This window comes from Typopeltis vanoorti, chromosome 1 (assembly GCF_054136105.1).
Source record: "Typopeltis vanoorti isolate ZY-2024b chromosome 1, IOZ_Tvanoo_1.0, whole genome shotgun sequence".
Taxonomy (NCBI): domain Eukaryota; kingdom Metazoa; phylum Arthropoda; class Arachnida; order Uropygi; family Thelyphonidae; genus Typopeltis; species Typopeltis vanoorti.
The window spans coordinates 90,586,405-90,599,503 of record NC_143549.1 but is presented as its reverse complement, the minus strand read 5'-3'; the positions used below and the strand labels follow the sequence as shown (position 1 = coordinate 90,599,503).

General features: G+C 36.4%; 1 protein-coding gene across 3 annotated transcripts in view; it reads right to left on the bottom strand.

The window, feature by feature from the left end:
- LOC150110194 (katanin p80 WD40 repeat-containing subunit B1-like) overlaps positions 1 to 13,099 on the bottom strand; it is a 351,290-nt gene that overhangs the window by 69,234 nt on the left and 268,957 nt on the right. For 2 of the 3 annotated variants that reach the window (XM_090392102.1, XM_090392108.1), the window contains one exon: positions 10,031 to 10,117. The exons of the other annotated variant lie outside the window; for it this stretch is intronic. In XM_090392102.1, coding sequence (XP_090248228.1) covers positions 10,031 to 10,117 — 87 coding nt within the window. The remainder of the gene's footprint in view (positions 1 to 10,030; positions 10,118 to 13,099) is intronic. 3 annotated transcript variants of the gene reach the window in all.

Genomic DNA, 13,099 nt, shown 5'->3' with positions numbered 1-13,099 from the left:
AGACTTATTTTTCCCTCTTTCCATGCCCTTGGAACTCTATCAGGGCTGAGACTTAAATTAGCTTCTTTTCATAATCTGATTTTGCCTTCTTACCATGCTGGTCACCTTTCTTGCTCTGACTCTTGTACTGTTTATAACTTTGCTGTTCACCTTTCTCCTTATATACCCTTTGCAGCATTTTCTTTTTCTGCAGCTCATGACTAATGATATGATTTGTCCATCTAAAGCATACCTGATTAATCATCTTTACCTTAGACATGGAATTTAATACTGCTTCCTCTAGATATCCCTTAACTATCTCCCATGCACTACTGACATCCTTTCTTTGCAAGGTTTAATGCCATTGCACAACTTCAAGTTTCTTCCTAAATTGTCATAATTGCCTACTTGGCAGTTCCACACATGCTTTTTTTTTGAGTGAATATTCATGTTTTACTTTGTAGTTCAACATATATCCTTTCTTGACAGAATATTCATCATGTTTTACAATTTCCCAAGTCAAAACTGTATGGTCACTTTCTCCAATTGGAAGGAAGGTGGCCACCTTGGTTATGGATAGCTCTTCTGATCCTGTGACCAGGTCCAATACTTTTGCATCCCAAATCCCATCCATCGCCTCAAATAATTATCTCTCAGTAGGTGTATAAATTCCATTTCCTTTCTATCATGCAATCTTTCCAATTTATATCTCCATAGTTGAGGTTCCAAATAATAATCGCTTGACCTGAACGAATTGTACTAAATTGCTAATACATGTTTTTCAGATCATCCCTGGAACCTCCTGGCCTATAGTAGCAACCAACTGTATATTTTATCTTATTGGTGTTGATCTCACACGAGACTGTTTCAAATGAACAGCCACCCTCCTGCCTATCTCCCATTCTTTTTGGCTGCAATTCATCTACTATTATCAGTATCAGTAGTACCCTTCCTTCCATCTTAACTTCTCTGAAATACTAAACTCTTCATATTTTATCCCTGTCACTCATTATCTACTGTTAACCAAGTCTCACCAATGCCTATAACTTTTGCAAGTTTGCACTAACCAATACCAAAAATTCCTCCTGCTTGTTCTGATACTTCTGGCATTAGTATATATACACACACACATACTGGCCAGTGAATTAGAAAATTTTATTTAATACTGTGTTGGACCCCCCTTTAGTCCAAATTACAGCACTTATGCAGTTTAGCATAGATTCCACAAGGTGTTGGATAACATCTACAAATATCAGGTGTTCATTAGATAGTCCTTTAACTGCTGCAGATTTGATGGAAGAGGACTTTAATCCAGATCTGCTTTTCTAACATATCCAATACATTCTCAATGAGGGTCAGATCTGGGTTTTGTGGTGGCCAGGGAATATGGTGGAAGTCACTGTTATGCTCACTGAACCACTGCTGAACAATAGGAATGTTCAAATATTCCTTGGAAGACACCTGGCCTTCCAGCAATATCAGAAGGACCCATCTGTACCAAATGAATATGCCTCACCCCTTGACACCAGCTCCAGAACCATGAATTGTGTTTACAAAGCAAGCTGGGTTCACTGTTTCATGCGGTTCCTGCCAAATTCTCTGTCCATCATTAGTACAGAACAAAGTATACTGTGACTGTCATAGGATTGCACCTCTTAGACAAGCAATGTGAATTATTTTTACACTGATTAAAAACCGGGATATCTCATCTTTGAGATGAAATCAGTCAGCTTGGCTGTTTTCAAAATCGTGGCTCCAGACACCTACAGTAAGCCCTTTATCAAACTGTGAATGAACCTTTGTTTTTCCTATTGTGATCAACACTATTGATGATTACCGACAGCATTCTTAAATAGTTGCTAGAACATGTGATGACACACATGACTAAGTATTTAAGGTGTTATGTAAATCAGTACTTCCCAAACTGTGGGCCGCAGCCCCCTTGGGGGCCATAGGTTTTGTTGAGGGGGGCCGTGAAATAATGAAAACAAACTGAAAATGTTTTAAGACTAAGTAGATTTTTTTAAACTTAAAAGAAACGTATTTAATTTTTATTATTTCTTATATTTTAATGGGAAAAAAATCACACACATTGGTGCGGGTTCACAAATTTTGCTTCATGCATATTTCAGCACTTAATGAATATTAGTAAACATATGCTTATAATATAAGTTTCATTTCAAAGCAGAAATCTAAGAATTGCAATTTCAAATATTTCACCTGATACTGACTTTTTGTGTAGCAGTATTATTATTATTTTCGGGCTACTCCAGGGAGTCCTTAGACTCATCGAGGGAGGCCCTAAACATCATCTCCGCACAACTATACGACATTCTCACAGTATCTATCATACCTTGCCTTGAACTCACTCACTGCCATAGCACCCACAACAGACTCTGGCAGCTTATTCCACTCATTTACCACTCTAAAAGTAAAGAACCCAGCTCTAACACCACTGCTAACCACACTCTTGCCCAGCTTCCATAGGTGTCCCCTAGTTCTCCCACCACCAGTCCTGATCTAAAAAATATCCTCTGAATTAATCTTATAGAATCCTTTTAGCAATTTGAATGTCTCAATCATATCTCCCCTTTTCCGCCTATCAACCAGTTTCTGCAACCCACAAAATCTTCAACCTGTTTTCATATGGTTCATTCCATAGACCTGCTATCATCTTAGTCACTCGCCTCTGGATCCTCTCCACCTCCTCCCCATCAAGAAGAAACCGAGGTGACCAAATCTGGGCACAGTAGTCGATATGAGGTCTTATCAAGGCTCGGTACAGAGGTACAAAAACTTGCTTGTCCCTGCTCGTTAAGGTATTTTTCAACAACCAAGTGAATTGATGAGCTGATTTAGCTACTTTCACAATGTGCCCCCTAAACTTCATCTCCCTATCCACCAACACTCCCAAGTCCATGGCCTCATCAATCTCTTGGAGTACAGTTCCACCCATGTGGTATAATCTTTTCACCCCAAAATGCATAACCTTACATTTTGTCACATTAAATTGACATCCATTCTCCTTAGCACAGAACTCCAATCTATCCAAATCATCCTGCAAGACTTTGACATCTTCTGCATCCACTATCGCCCCCCCCCAACTTTGCATCATCAGTGAACAAATGAACTGTTCCACTTAGATCCTTCCCTATATTGTTAATGAACAGATTAAACAGCAGTGGTCCAAGAACAGAACCCTGCGGTACCCCACTAGTCACAGGCCATCTTTTGGACTCCACTCCTGAATAAACCACTCTTTGATATCTCTCCATCAACCACCCACCTATCCATCTGACCAACCCTATATCCATTCCCATATGTTGTAGTTTACGGATTAGAATTCCATGCATTATCCTGTTAAATGCCTTTTCCAGGTCCAGCAGTATCACCGTAAACCCATTTCCCTTATCCAGTTCAGCTGTCACCTTGTTATAAAACTCGAGCAAGTTACTCAGGCATGATCTACCCTTTACAAAGTATTGAAACACATGCATCACATTAAATTGTTATTAAACTTCTTTTATGTTTTTTAATTCTTTCTTTATTACTAATTGTTTTATGTTTCATGTGCTTGTACTACAAATGTACAATAACAATATATCTGTCTGTATAACAATATGAGATGATGTGCCATGCCAAATGTGTATGCAAGATGCTAAAAATATAATATTTGCATTTGATTTTTGCAATATTCGCTGTGTATGTTCTGTATTGAATATAAATACAATAAATATTATAATAATATATGTATATATTACGATTTGTTTTCGAGGGGGGCCATGAAATATTTTAATTTTTCCAAAGGGGGCCCTGACATCCAGAAGTTTGGGAAGCACTGATGTAAATAATGTTTATACATCTGTATTTCAGTGGCTGGTATGTGTAGAAACTGCAACACTTCTTCAGACTCTAACCACCTTTACTTACCAAACTGATTACTCTATTTAATATTATTACTTGAAAGACTAGATTCTGGATTTGTTGGTTATTCTCATACCCATTCGCTTCATGGGTGCATTCACACACTCACCTGCATCCACCCTAATTGTTTAAGTTTTCCTGAATTTGTGCTTCAGCATGCTTAATGAGCAAAGCTCCCTCTCTCTTTCTCTAGACACCAAACCCATTTAGATGCAGTCCGTTAGCATATACAAATCCTTCTTTCCATCAAACTCAGACCACAGGTCCACAAATCCTATATTTTTCCTTCTGCACAAACTCCATACTGATTCATTTGCTATCAGTGCCCTCCTTAATTAGTTTCTATCACAGCATGACAAGAGACTTGCAATTGTCACCTTCTCACTGTTCAGTTTTGTTTCGTCCATCATCTCTCAGATCATTAGTGCCAACCAACACAATTGGTTCTTTCGTCTTACCTTTCTGAATCCAGATGGTATGACTAATACGGTTAATTTTTGCAACAGGGAAACATGATTTTGTTATACCTTCGTTAAGTACTGCAATCATAGAGTCTCTGTACATAAATGTTCTCCTTACCTTGGTTTCTCATTTATTCACATGAACCCGATTCTTATTTCAGACCATCTGTTTCTTTTTTTTTTTCCTCATCCTACTAATCTCTTGAGTTATGTGAACTGGAATCAGGAATTGGACAATATAACTTTGAATCCATGGGCCCACAGAAGATTCTAGTAAAGAATCAGTAGAAAAGGAATTTTGGAATCAAGTTGCTAGAGAATGCAGTACTGACACAAAGAAAAAGCTGGTCACTGTTGGTGATCAAAACAGGAAAGCAAGAGGTATGTTTGTGAATTTTTAACAACTAGTTCACTAAAAAACCATGGCAAGTTCTACTTTAGTGAGAATATACCCCCCTCCCCTTCCAAGTATAAACAACTTCCATTCTTCTTCTTCTACGCGTTATTCCCGCTTCCTATGCAGGGTCCGCGTGTTACTTTTAGATGCGACTTCTTGTTAGTACTACTCCCAACCGACCCGTCGCCTGGTCTGCCGCTGGGGGGGGGATATATTTTTGACTGTAGAGGCGTATGTTCACGGGGCCGGTTTGCCTGTTTGCGGGATGAAAAACGCCAGATAAACTGGCAGGAAAAACCCTACTGACCGCGCCCAAGACCGGCTAACTTGGCTATGCCTGAGGAAGATCCTCAAATTCCTCACGTCTACAACGGGAATCGAACCTGGGACACTCCTTCCCCAGTCATATGGTTGCGAAGTGCAAAGCCACTAGGCTAACTGCGCGGTACTATAAACAACTTCCATTCATCTGCTTAATTTTGCCTAGGCTGCTTCCTCTTAGGGTAATGACCTTATTAGGTTCATGACAATTCTGGAAACATGAAATCTTTGATTTCATTTTTAAGCAATGTTTGTTGAAAAATAAAAATAATATTTCTGTAAAATTGCTAACAGAGATAATCTCTGCACAGGTTGCCAAATAGGAGAGGAGAGAGGAGAAAACAAAAAGGGTGCTGAAATAAGCATGTGGCTGGATTTTCCCCTATCGCAACATACAAGCTTATTGTCCAAATGTCACTAGTCATTGTGGATCAAAGCACATGCCACCATACGGTTTATTAGCACTGTTGGTTTAACAACCAGCTTGCAAAATTTTTGAAAATTTAGCAAATAGCTGGTGTGAGCTGACTCTAGCTCACCACTCAATGTGCACATAGTCACATGGGAAGAAGATGATAATAGGAAAAAAAAAAAAAGTCTTGTTGACTGTCATTCTTGATTGTGATATCTTCACAAGTGGTTCAGGATAAAAAATATACAGAGGATTTGAAATTGGAAGTGATCACACTTTGTTTTAAGCAGAATAAAAAGGAACATCATAAAAAAAGAAAAATATGTAAGAAAGTTTTAGAAGGAATTAAAATCGAGCAGATTTCAGAGGTGAGCTATAGACAGCTACATAAATATTATTCAAGAAAAAAATGAAAGAGTTCAAAAAAAAGAAGCAAACCTTAGACTCTCAGTGAATGAAAAAATTGACTGATTCCGCTAGATAGGCAAATGTGAAATTGTTGTGTCCACCATGGACATAAGAAGTAGAAGAGAAGAAAGAATATCAAAAGTATAGAATAATGATTTTGATAAAAATATGGAAGGCAAATATCATGAAGATAGCAAAATATCCTGGAGGCTATTGCACAAGCTTTGAAATGGAAGCAAGAATACTATGGGAGGTAATCAGAGATGATGTAGGTGTTATAAGAACTGAAGATAAAGATATTCTGGATATTTGGAGTAATGATTTAGGACTGATAAATTAAACATAAGAATGAGTCATATTTTGAATGTAGTTATTCATCTTTCTCCTTGATATAACTAATATTTAAGGAATTGACAGCGTATACTAGAAATATAGATTAAATAAACTTTAATATATACTTTCCAATATTTCGGCGAACGTCACGTTGCCATCTTCTTGGGAACTTACTAAAAAGACACGTGCACACAAGTACTAATAACAGCAAATGAGACTGAAGCTAGGAAGCTAGCGTTTTCCTAAAGTCCTGATGGTGCCCCCTGGCGGGCTATATTGGTAGTTCTTGGCCTTAAGTTCTTCTGATAAAAGTTTCCCAAATTTGGGGCAGTTTCATGTATCCAAATTTGTTGAGGTTTGGCATGTTCCTAAGGACCGAGGCTGATTCCATGAATAGTCTTTCATACTTGAACTTGCTGCGGTGTATTACTGCGGCTTTCTTCCATCTTATTCTGTGGCGAGTATCCAGAGCGTGGTCTGCAAGCCCAGAGTGGCTGTACTGATGAAATCGGATGTAATCCATGTGTTCTGAGATTCTGATATTTGCTGTCCTGCCTGTTTGGCCAAAGTAGGACAGTTTACAGCTGCAAGGGACCTAGTATACACCAGGTAGGTCTAGGGGAAGTGGTTGGTCTTTGGTGGAGCAGATAAGGGATGCCAGTTTTCTATGTGGTCTGTAACAAGTGGTCAAGTCATGTTTTTTTAAGATTTTATTGATTTTTTCCGAGGTGCCTCTGATGTAGGGAATAGTGATGGATTTAGAGTAATCTTTTTTGTGAAGGGGAGGGGTGGTGGGTTGTGGATAACTGGGTTAAGTATTTTTTGGATTTTTTGGAGGGGGTAGCCGTTGGCTGAGAAAGTGTCACGGTTTTTGTGATTTAGTTCAGTGGTTAGGGCTTGATCATTAGAACAGATTATTTTTGCCCTGTTGAATAATGTTTTAATAACTCCATATTGTTGTGAGGGGGGGGGGATTATTGGTGAATGTATCTGCCTGTATGGGTGGGTTTTCTATAAACTGAGAAAACCAAGGTTCCATCAGGTTGGCGGATGACTAGTGTGTCTAGGAAGGGGAGGTTATTGTTTTCCTCTTTTTCCAGGGTGAATTTGATTCTAGGGTGTTGGTTGTTCAAGTGTGTTAGGAAGGAGAGTAGTGAATCCGGGCCATGTGGCCAAATAACGAAAACATCATCAACGTAGCGAAGCCATATGGTAGGTTTTTGTGGGGCTGAGTTTAAGGCTTTCTCTTCAAACATCTCCATGAAGAAGTTGGCCAAGGGTGGGGAAAGTGGTGAACCCATGGCTGTCCCCTCTATCTGTTTGTAGAATTTTTCCTGCCAAACGAAATAGCCTGAGTTCATTGTAAACTGAAATAGGGCTGAGATATCGGGAGGAAATTTAGCTTGGATTAGCTCTAAGGTTTCTTTGAGGGGGCCATTCGTGAATAGGGAGGAGACATCAAAACTGACCATTATGTCATTATGTTGGAGTGTAAGGTTTTCTATACTGGCTTTGAAGCGGGCTGAGTTTTTTATGTGTGATGGTGTATTGCCAGTATAGTGTGAGAGTGCTTTGGCTAAATGCTTGGCTAGTTTGTAAGTGGGGGAATCGATGCCATCCACTATGGGACGTAATGGCACATTTTCTTTGTGTATTTTTGGGAGCCCATATATGCGGGGGGGTCTAGAGTTATCAGAGCATTAATTGGTTTCCAAGTAACCAAGTTACTTGGCCATGACAGGCCATTGGATCTAACACACAAAAGGAAAATGATAATGTGAACAAATATCAAAATGAGGAATTGAAGAACAAGATTTATTTGTGCCTACAATCACACAGAAAATTCTACTAAGGAAGACATGGAGAAATTTTTCGAGTCATTAGAGAAGACAACTGACAAAGAAAGTCAAGAAAATGGGAACTTAAACATAAAAACAGACAACATAATAAGCAAATTTGATATGGTGAGGGGTCAAATGAATAAATTATATGAAATAAAATAAAAATTTGTCAAAATGCTAAACTAGCTATATACAGGACCGTGTTCGGACCAATTTTAATTTATGGAGCCGAGAGCTGGGTTAGAAATGAAACACTTGATTGAAGACTGGAGACCACAGATATGAGTTTTGAGAAAAATTAGAGTGAACAGATGATATTAAAGGCAGAATCACATTAAAAATATAGATATCAGGAAAAAACATGCCATGTGTATAACAGGTATTTGATGCCAGGAAAAAGATCATGAGGAAGAACAAGATTTCGGTGGACTGACAGAGTAAAAAGTGCATTAGAAAACCAAAACATAATGTCTGTCAGGACTCCAATATGGTCAAATAATTGACTAATTTGGAGGAAAATTGTTGAAAATCCTGTAATCCCTTGATAGTATGTACAGAATTTGATGATGGTTTATCCAAAACAGAAGTGTGGGAAATTCTAATCCTAAATAGCTGCAATTAGTTAACCTCCCCAGATACACACAAGTGTTAACTCTTCGTTCTGTTGGATTTCTATCTGACCAGATTCCATTTTGTTATACTTATCCCTAGCTGCAATATCTGTCTTGAATTGATAGCTGATTGTTATAAATTCTTACTTTAAGTTATATTTTATAACTGTTGTTCCAAAGATGGATTGAATTATTCTTTCCAGAACAAAACAGCTGTTTAAAATTAATCAAATATTTTGCCACATTTACATGTTTCTAAAGTTATATCTACTCCACGGTCACCACAAAAATCTGTGCTAGTGAAAAAAAAAGAAAGAGAACTCATGAAAAAACATTTTTATAAAACTGTAAAAAGCATCAATGGTAATAGGCACTAGCACTGGAATACTTACTTGATAATTCCTTGATCATTCACATGAACAGCTCAAATAAGCTTTTTTTTTTTGCAATTTTGAGAGACTCCCATAACATAATATTTTGTGATAAGTACATAACCTCTTAATATTCTACCTACAGTTATTTAATTTTTCTAAACTCCAACCAACATTTGAAAATTCACCATTCTAAATTTGAAAGTTATATGGTGTTTTACTTATTATCCAAACTTTATGTGAAAGTTGATCATTCTGATGTCAGCCTAAATGACCATTCAAACAACAATGCCCTCCCCTCACACACTAACTGCCATCTCGTCATTCCATACAACTTATCTTCCACCAGGGGTGGGGAAGGATTTTTCGTAACTGCTCTTTCAAATAAAATAAGAACACAACAAATAATCCAAAAGAGCGTTTGGCAAGAAAGAAGAGAAAAGTGCAGATTCTGAAACTAAGAATTTATTGGAATAAGGTCATCGACTTGTGCATTTGAATTTTCAATGCTACTCATTTATCATAAATTACATAGAATATGTATGTAATTTTTTTTTTTTTTCAAGGTGTAATATATACATCAAGAAAACAAATAGAGGAACATTTTAAGTTTCTAAAATGTTCCTCTATTTTTGGGATATGTACAAATTATTTGGAGGGGGGGGGAGAAAAGTTCAGTCTTTTAATTTTATTGAAAGAAAGGAAAATATCTTTTTCATAAGATATGTAACTGCTGAGACAGAGAGAGACAAGTTCAAGCTGATGTATGAAATGCAAAAATTATTTTTTTCCAATATTTCACACATCAAATACAACTGTAAATTATAAATTTTTGAAAGCAAGGATAAAAACCATGCTGTAAACAGTGGTTCCCCCCAACTTAAGAACAGGGGGAAAATGAAATAACTGTCTATAATTGCAAAGAGATGTGTGGTGATCTGGAATCTTACCAGACCTGTGATAAATACTGACCTTTACAGAGCCACGATTACTGGAAATGACACTTGAACTGTGGCAACCATCTCTTGGGACCACAAGGATAAAATTTTGGTCAATTTCCTACAAGAAGAAATGACTATTACTAAACAGGAGCATTTAGATAAACTCCATAGAATAATAAAACACAGAAAAAAAAAAAAAAACTGAAGGGATAGCTAATACTCTGCACCAACTGAAAATATTCCTACTATTTAGTAATAGTCATTTCTTGAAGGAGAAATCATCATTACTAAAGAGGAATAATTTAGACAAACTCAAAAGAACAATACAACACAAAAAAAAAGCATGGAGAAAGAGGATCTCTAATGCTCTACAACATAACAATGTCAGGCAACATACATCATATGACAACATAAACAACGACAACACTACATTTAAAATACATGCAGATGCAATATAAATCCTATAATCAACTACTAATTAAATTACTTTATTTAATTTGAAGCAATCTGAGATTGTTGGATGTTTTTCCACTTGGTTCTATTATAAATTAAAGATACCAAGAAATTATATACTTGGTTTAATCCTTTATCCAAGTGTAAGCAAACAAGTTTGCGCCTGAGCTATTTTCAAGACTGGAGCAACTCGTATATAGAAGCTTATGATTACACATCACTTGCCTTAGTATGCAAAGCACATATCCTTACGAGTATGCATAATGCTATGCATTATGGAAAAGGTCACTACCTAGACCAGTTTGAACTTTAGTGAGGTCTCGTCAGTGGGAACCAAACCTAGAGGTGACACCAAGGTTGAAGTAATGCACAAGTCATATTTTCATATATGAGTTGCCAAAAGGTGTCACATGTTATTATTAGAACACTCTGGATTAGAGATAGTTGCTGAAAGTTTTTCCACTTCGTTATACTAAAAATTGGTTGTATTTGGTTATACTGAAAATAGTTCAGAGCAAACTTGTTTGCTTACTTAGATAAAGGATTAAACCCAGTATATAATTTCTTGGTATCTTTAATTTATAGCTGAGGTTGTGCAGATCAGGGTATTACATCTGTCAGTGTTGTATGTTTTTTTTTTTTTTTTATGTCCTGGTATGTTCATTCCAAGCCTTGGAATGAACATACCAGGACATGAAGAGACCGAGAAACTTTTTTCTTGCATCTCTGATAAGAAAAAATCTAAATCATTCCAACTGAGAAAGACATTTTCCAACTGTGGGACAGTTAAAAAAAAAAAAAAAATACTTTGCATATTAAAATATATATATGTTTGCATTATGCTCCCTATGTTGAACTGACAATGCTTTATAGAGAATATTTAAAAATATATTATATTAATAATGACAAACAACAAATGCAAATATTTTAAGTTTTTTTTTTTTTTTATATTGTACGGTATCAGAAAGTAGTTATAATTCAAGTGCATTGCTCTGGAGAATTGCAAATGAAGGGAAACAGCTGTTAAATTTTGTGAAAAAATAATATAATAAAATAAAAATATAATAATAAAAAAAAAAAATCACACAACTTCCTGAAATCATTTGAAAGCAAATGGCATGTGGGAAAAGAAAGTTCAATAAAATAGGACAAGAGTAAATATGTACTTGTATATAACCAGTGAATAATATAGCACACAAACCTGTTTTGTTCTGTGAAGACCTGATAACTTCTTTCCTTGGTAACAATAATCAATGTGCAAGTTGTCACTCCCACAGAATGTCTCTCCCTCAGCCAATGACATCCTTTGATTGGTAATACAATGACACCAGGTGGAATGACTTCCAGGACTTCTACAGTCAAATTACTGCTTCCACTCTCTCTCTCTCTCTCTCTAGATCTAAATCTCTTCAGAGAAAGTAGTTAAAGAAGCTATTTGCCCTAGAATGAAAACCTTCAACATCTCATTCTACTAAAAATTCGCATCCTATACTAGTTTGAATCAAGGTGTTTTGATACACCCGTGGTTTAACAAAAGGTGTATCAAAACAAGTTCAAGGACAAAATTCAGCAAGTATTCAGATACCACGAGTGGCTTGAAACAAGAACTCAGGCTTCATTCTCAGTCTATCCTGTTTCAGGATAGACTGAGAATGAAGTTGTGTGTACACAACAAAGTGCACATTTTGTTGTGTGCACTTTATATCCCAAGCTTCATGATTTTTCATATCTTAAATAGAGTTCTTCAGTGGTGCAAGAATAACCTAGTCATCCTCAATGTTGCCAAAACAGTCATGCCTTCTTTCTCACAAAAAGTATCCCAATGCTTCTTTTCTTACCTCTGATAATACAGGAACTGCCAGACAGGATTAGATCTTTCTTCATGAAATGACATTTATCTCTACCCTTTCACAGTACAAACACAAGTAGAAAAAGTATTTACTAAAATACTTTTTTACAAAGTATTCAGTTCGATAATGCAAAATTATATAAGCAAAGTGGATATTAAATCCAGCATTATTTCAAAGCCGAATGTAGAAACTATGAAAAGGCAACTCATGAATGCCGGGGAGTGTATTCCCTTAAGCTCTCTGGTCAACTTGCCTTACGAAACTTTCATATCAAGATTTAATATTTTCTACTCAGGATTTAATATCCTGATATTAAACTTATATAAAACCTTCAATGTCATTGAATTCCTGATGTAAAGAATGTTATTGATAGTATTACATGAAAAGTCAGCTAAATCTGTTGTCTGTCAGGACTCCAGTATCATCAGAACTTATATTTCAGTCTTCTAAAGCACTGCTAATTGTATTAATCCCCTTAGATCCTTCTTCCTTTCAATTTTTTTTCCTGCCATCCTAGCAAAAAACACTTGTTTTGCTAACCTTTCCTCTCCTCTTTTGTTTAAGTGGTGATATCTCCATAGACACCTCTGTTCACATTCCTTAACGCTATGTCAAGTTCCTTCCTAATATCTTCTTTTTTAATATTGATTCAGTCATTGTCATCAATCAACTGTTCACTGCAATAATTGTGCTCAAAACTGTCATATCCATGGTCTCTTGTTTCTGCTCAAGTGTTTTATTTGTAAAAAAACTCTCTAAAATCTGTAAGTTAAAATTTATTTTGAACACTGTCTTAT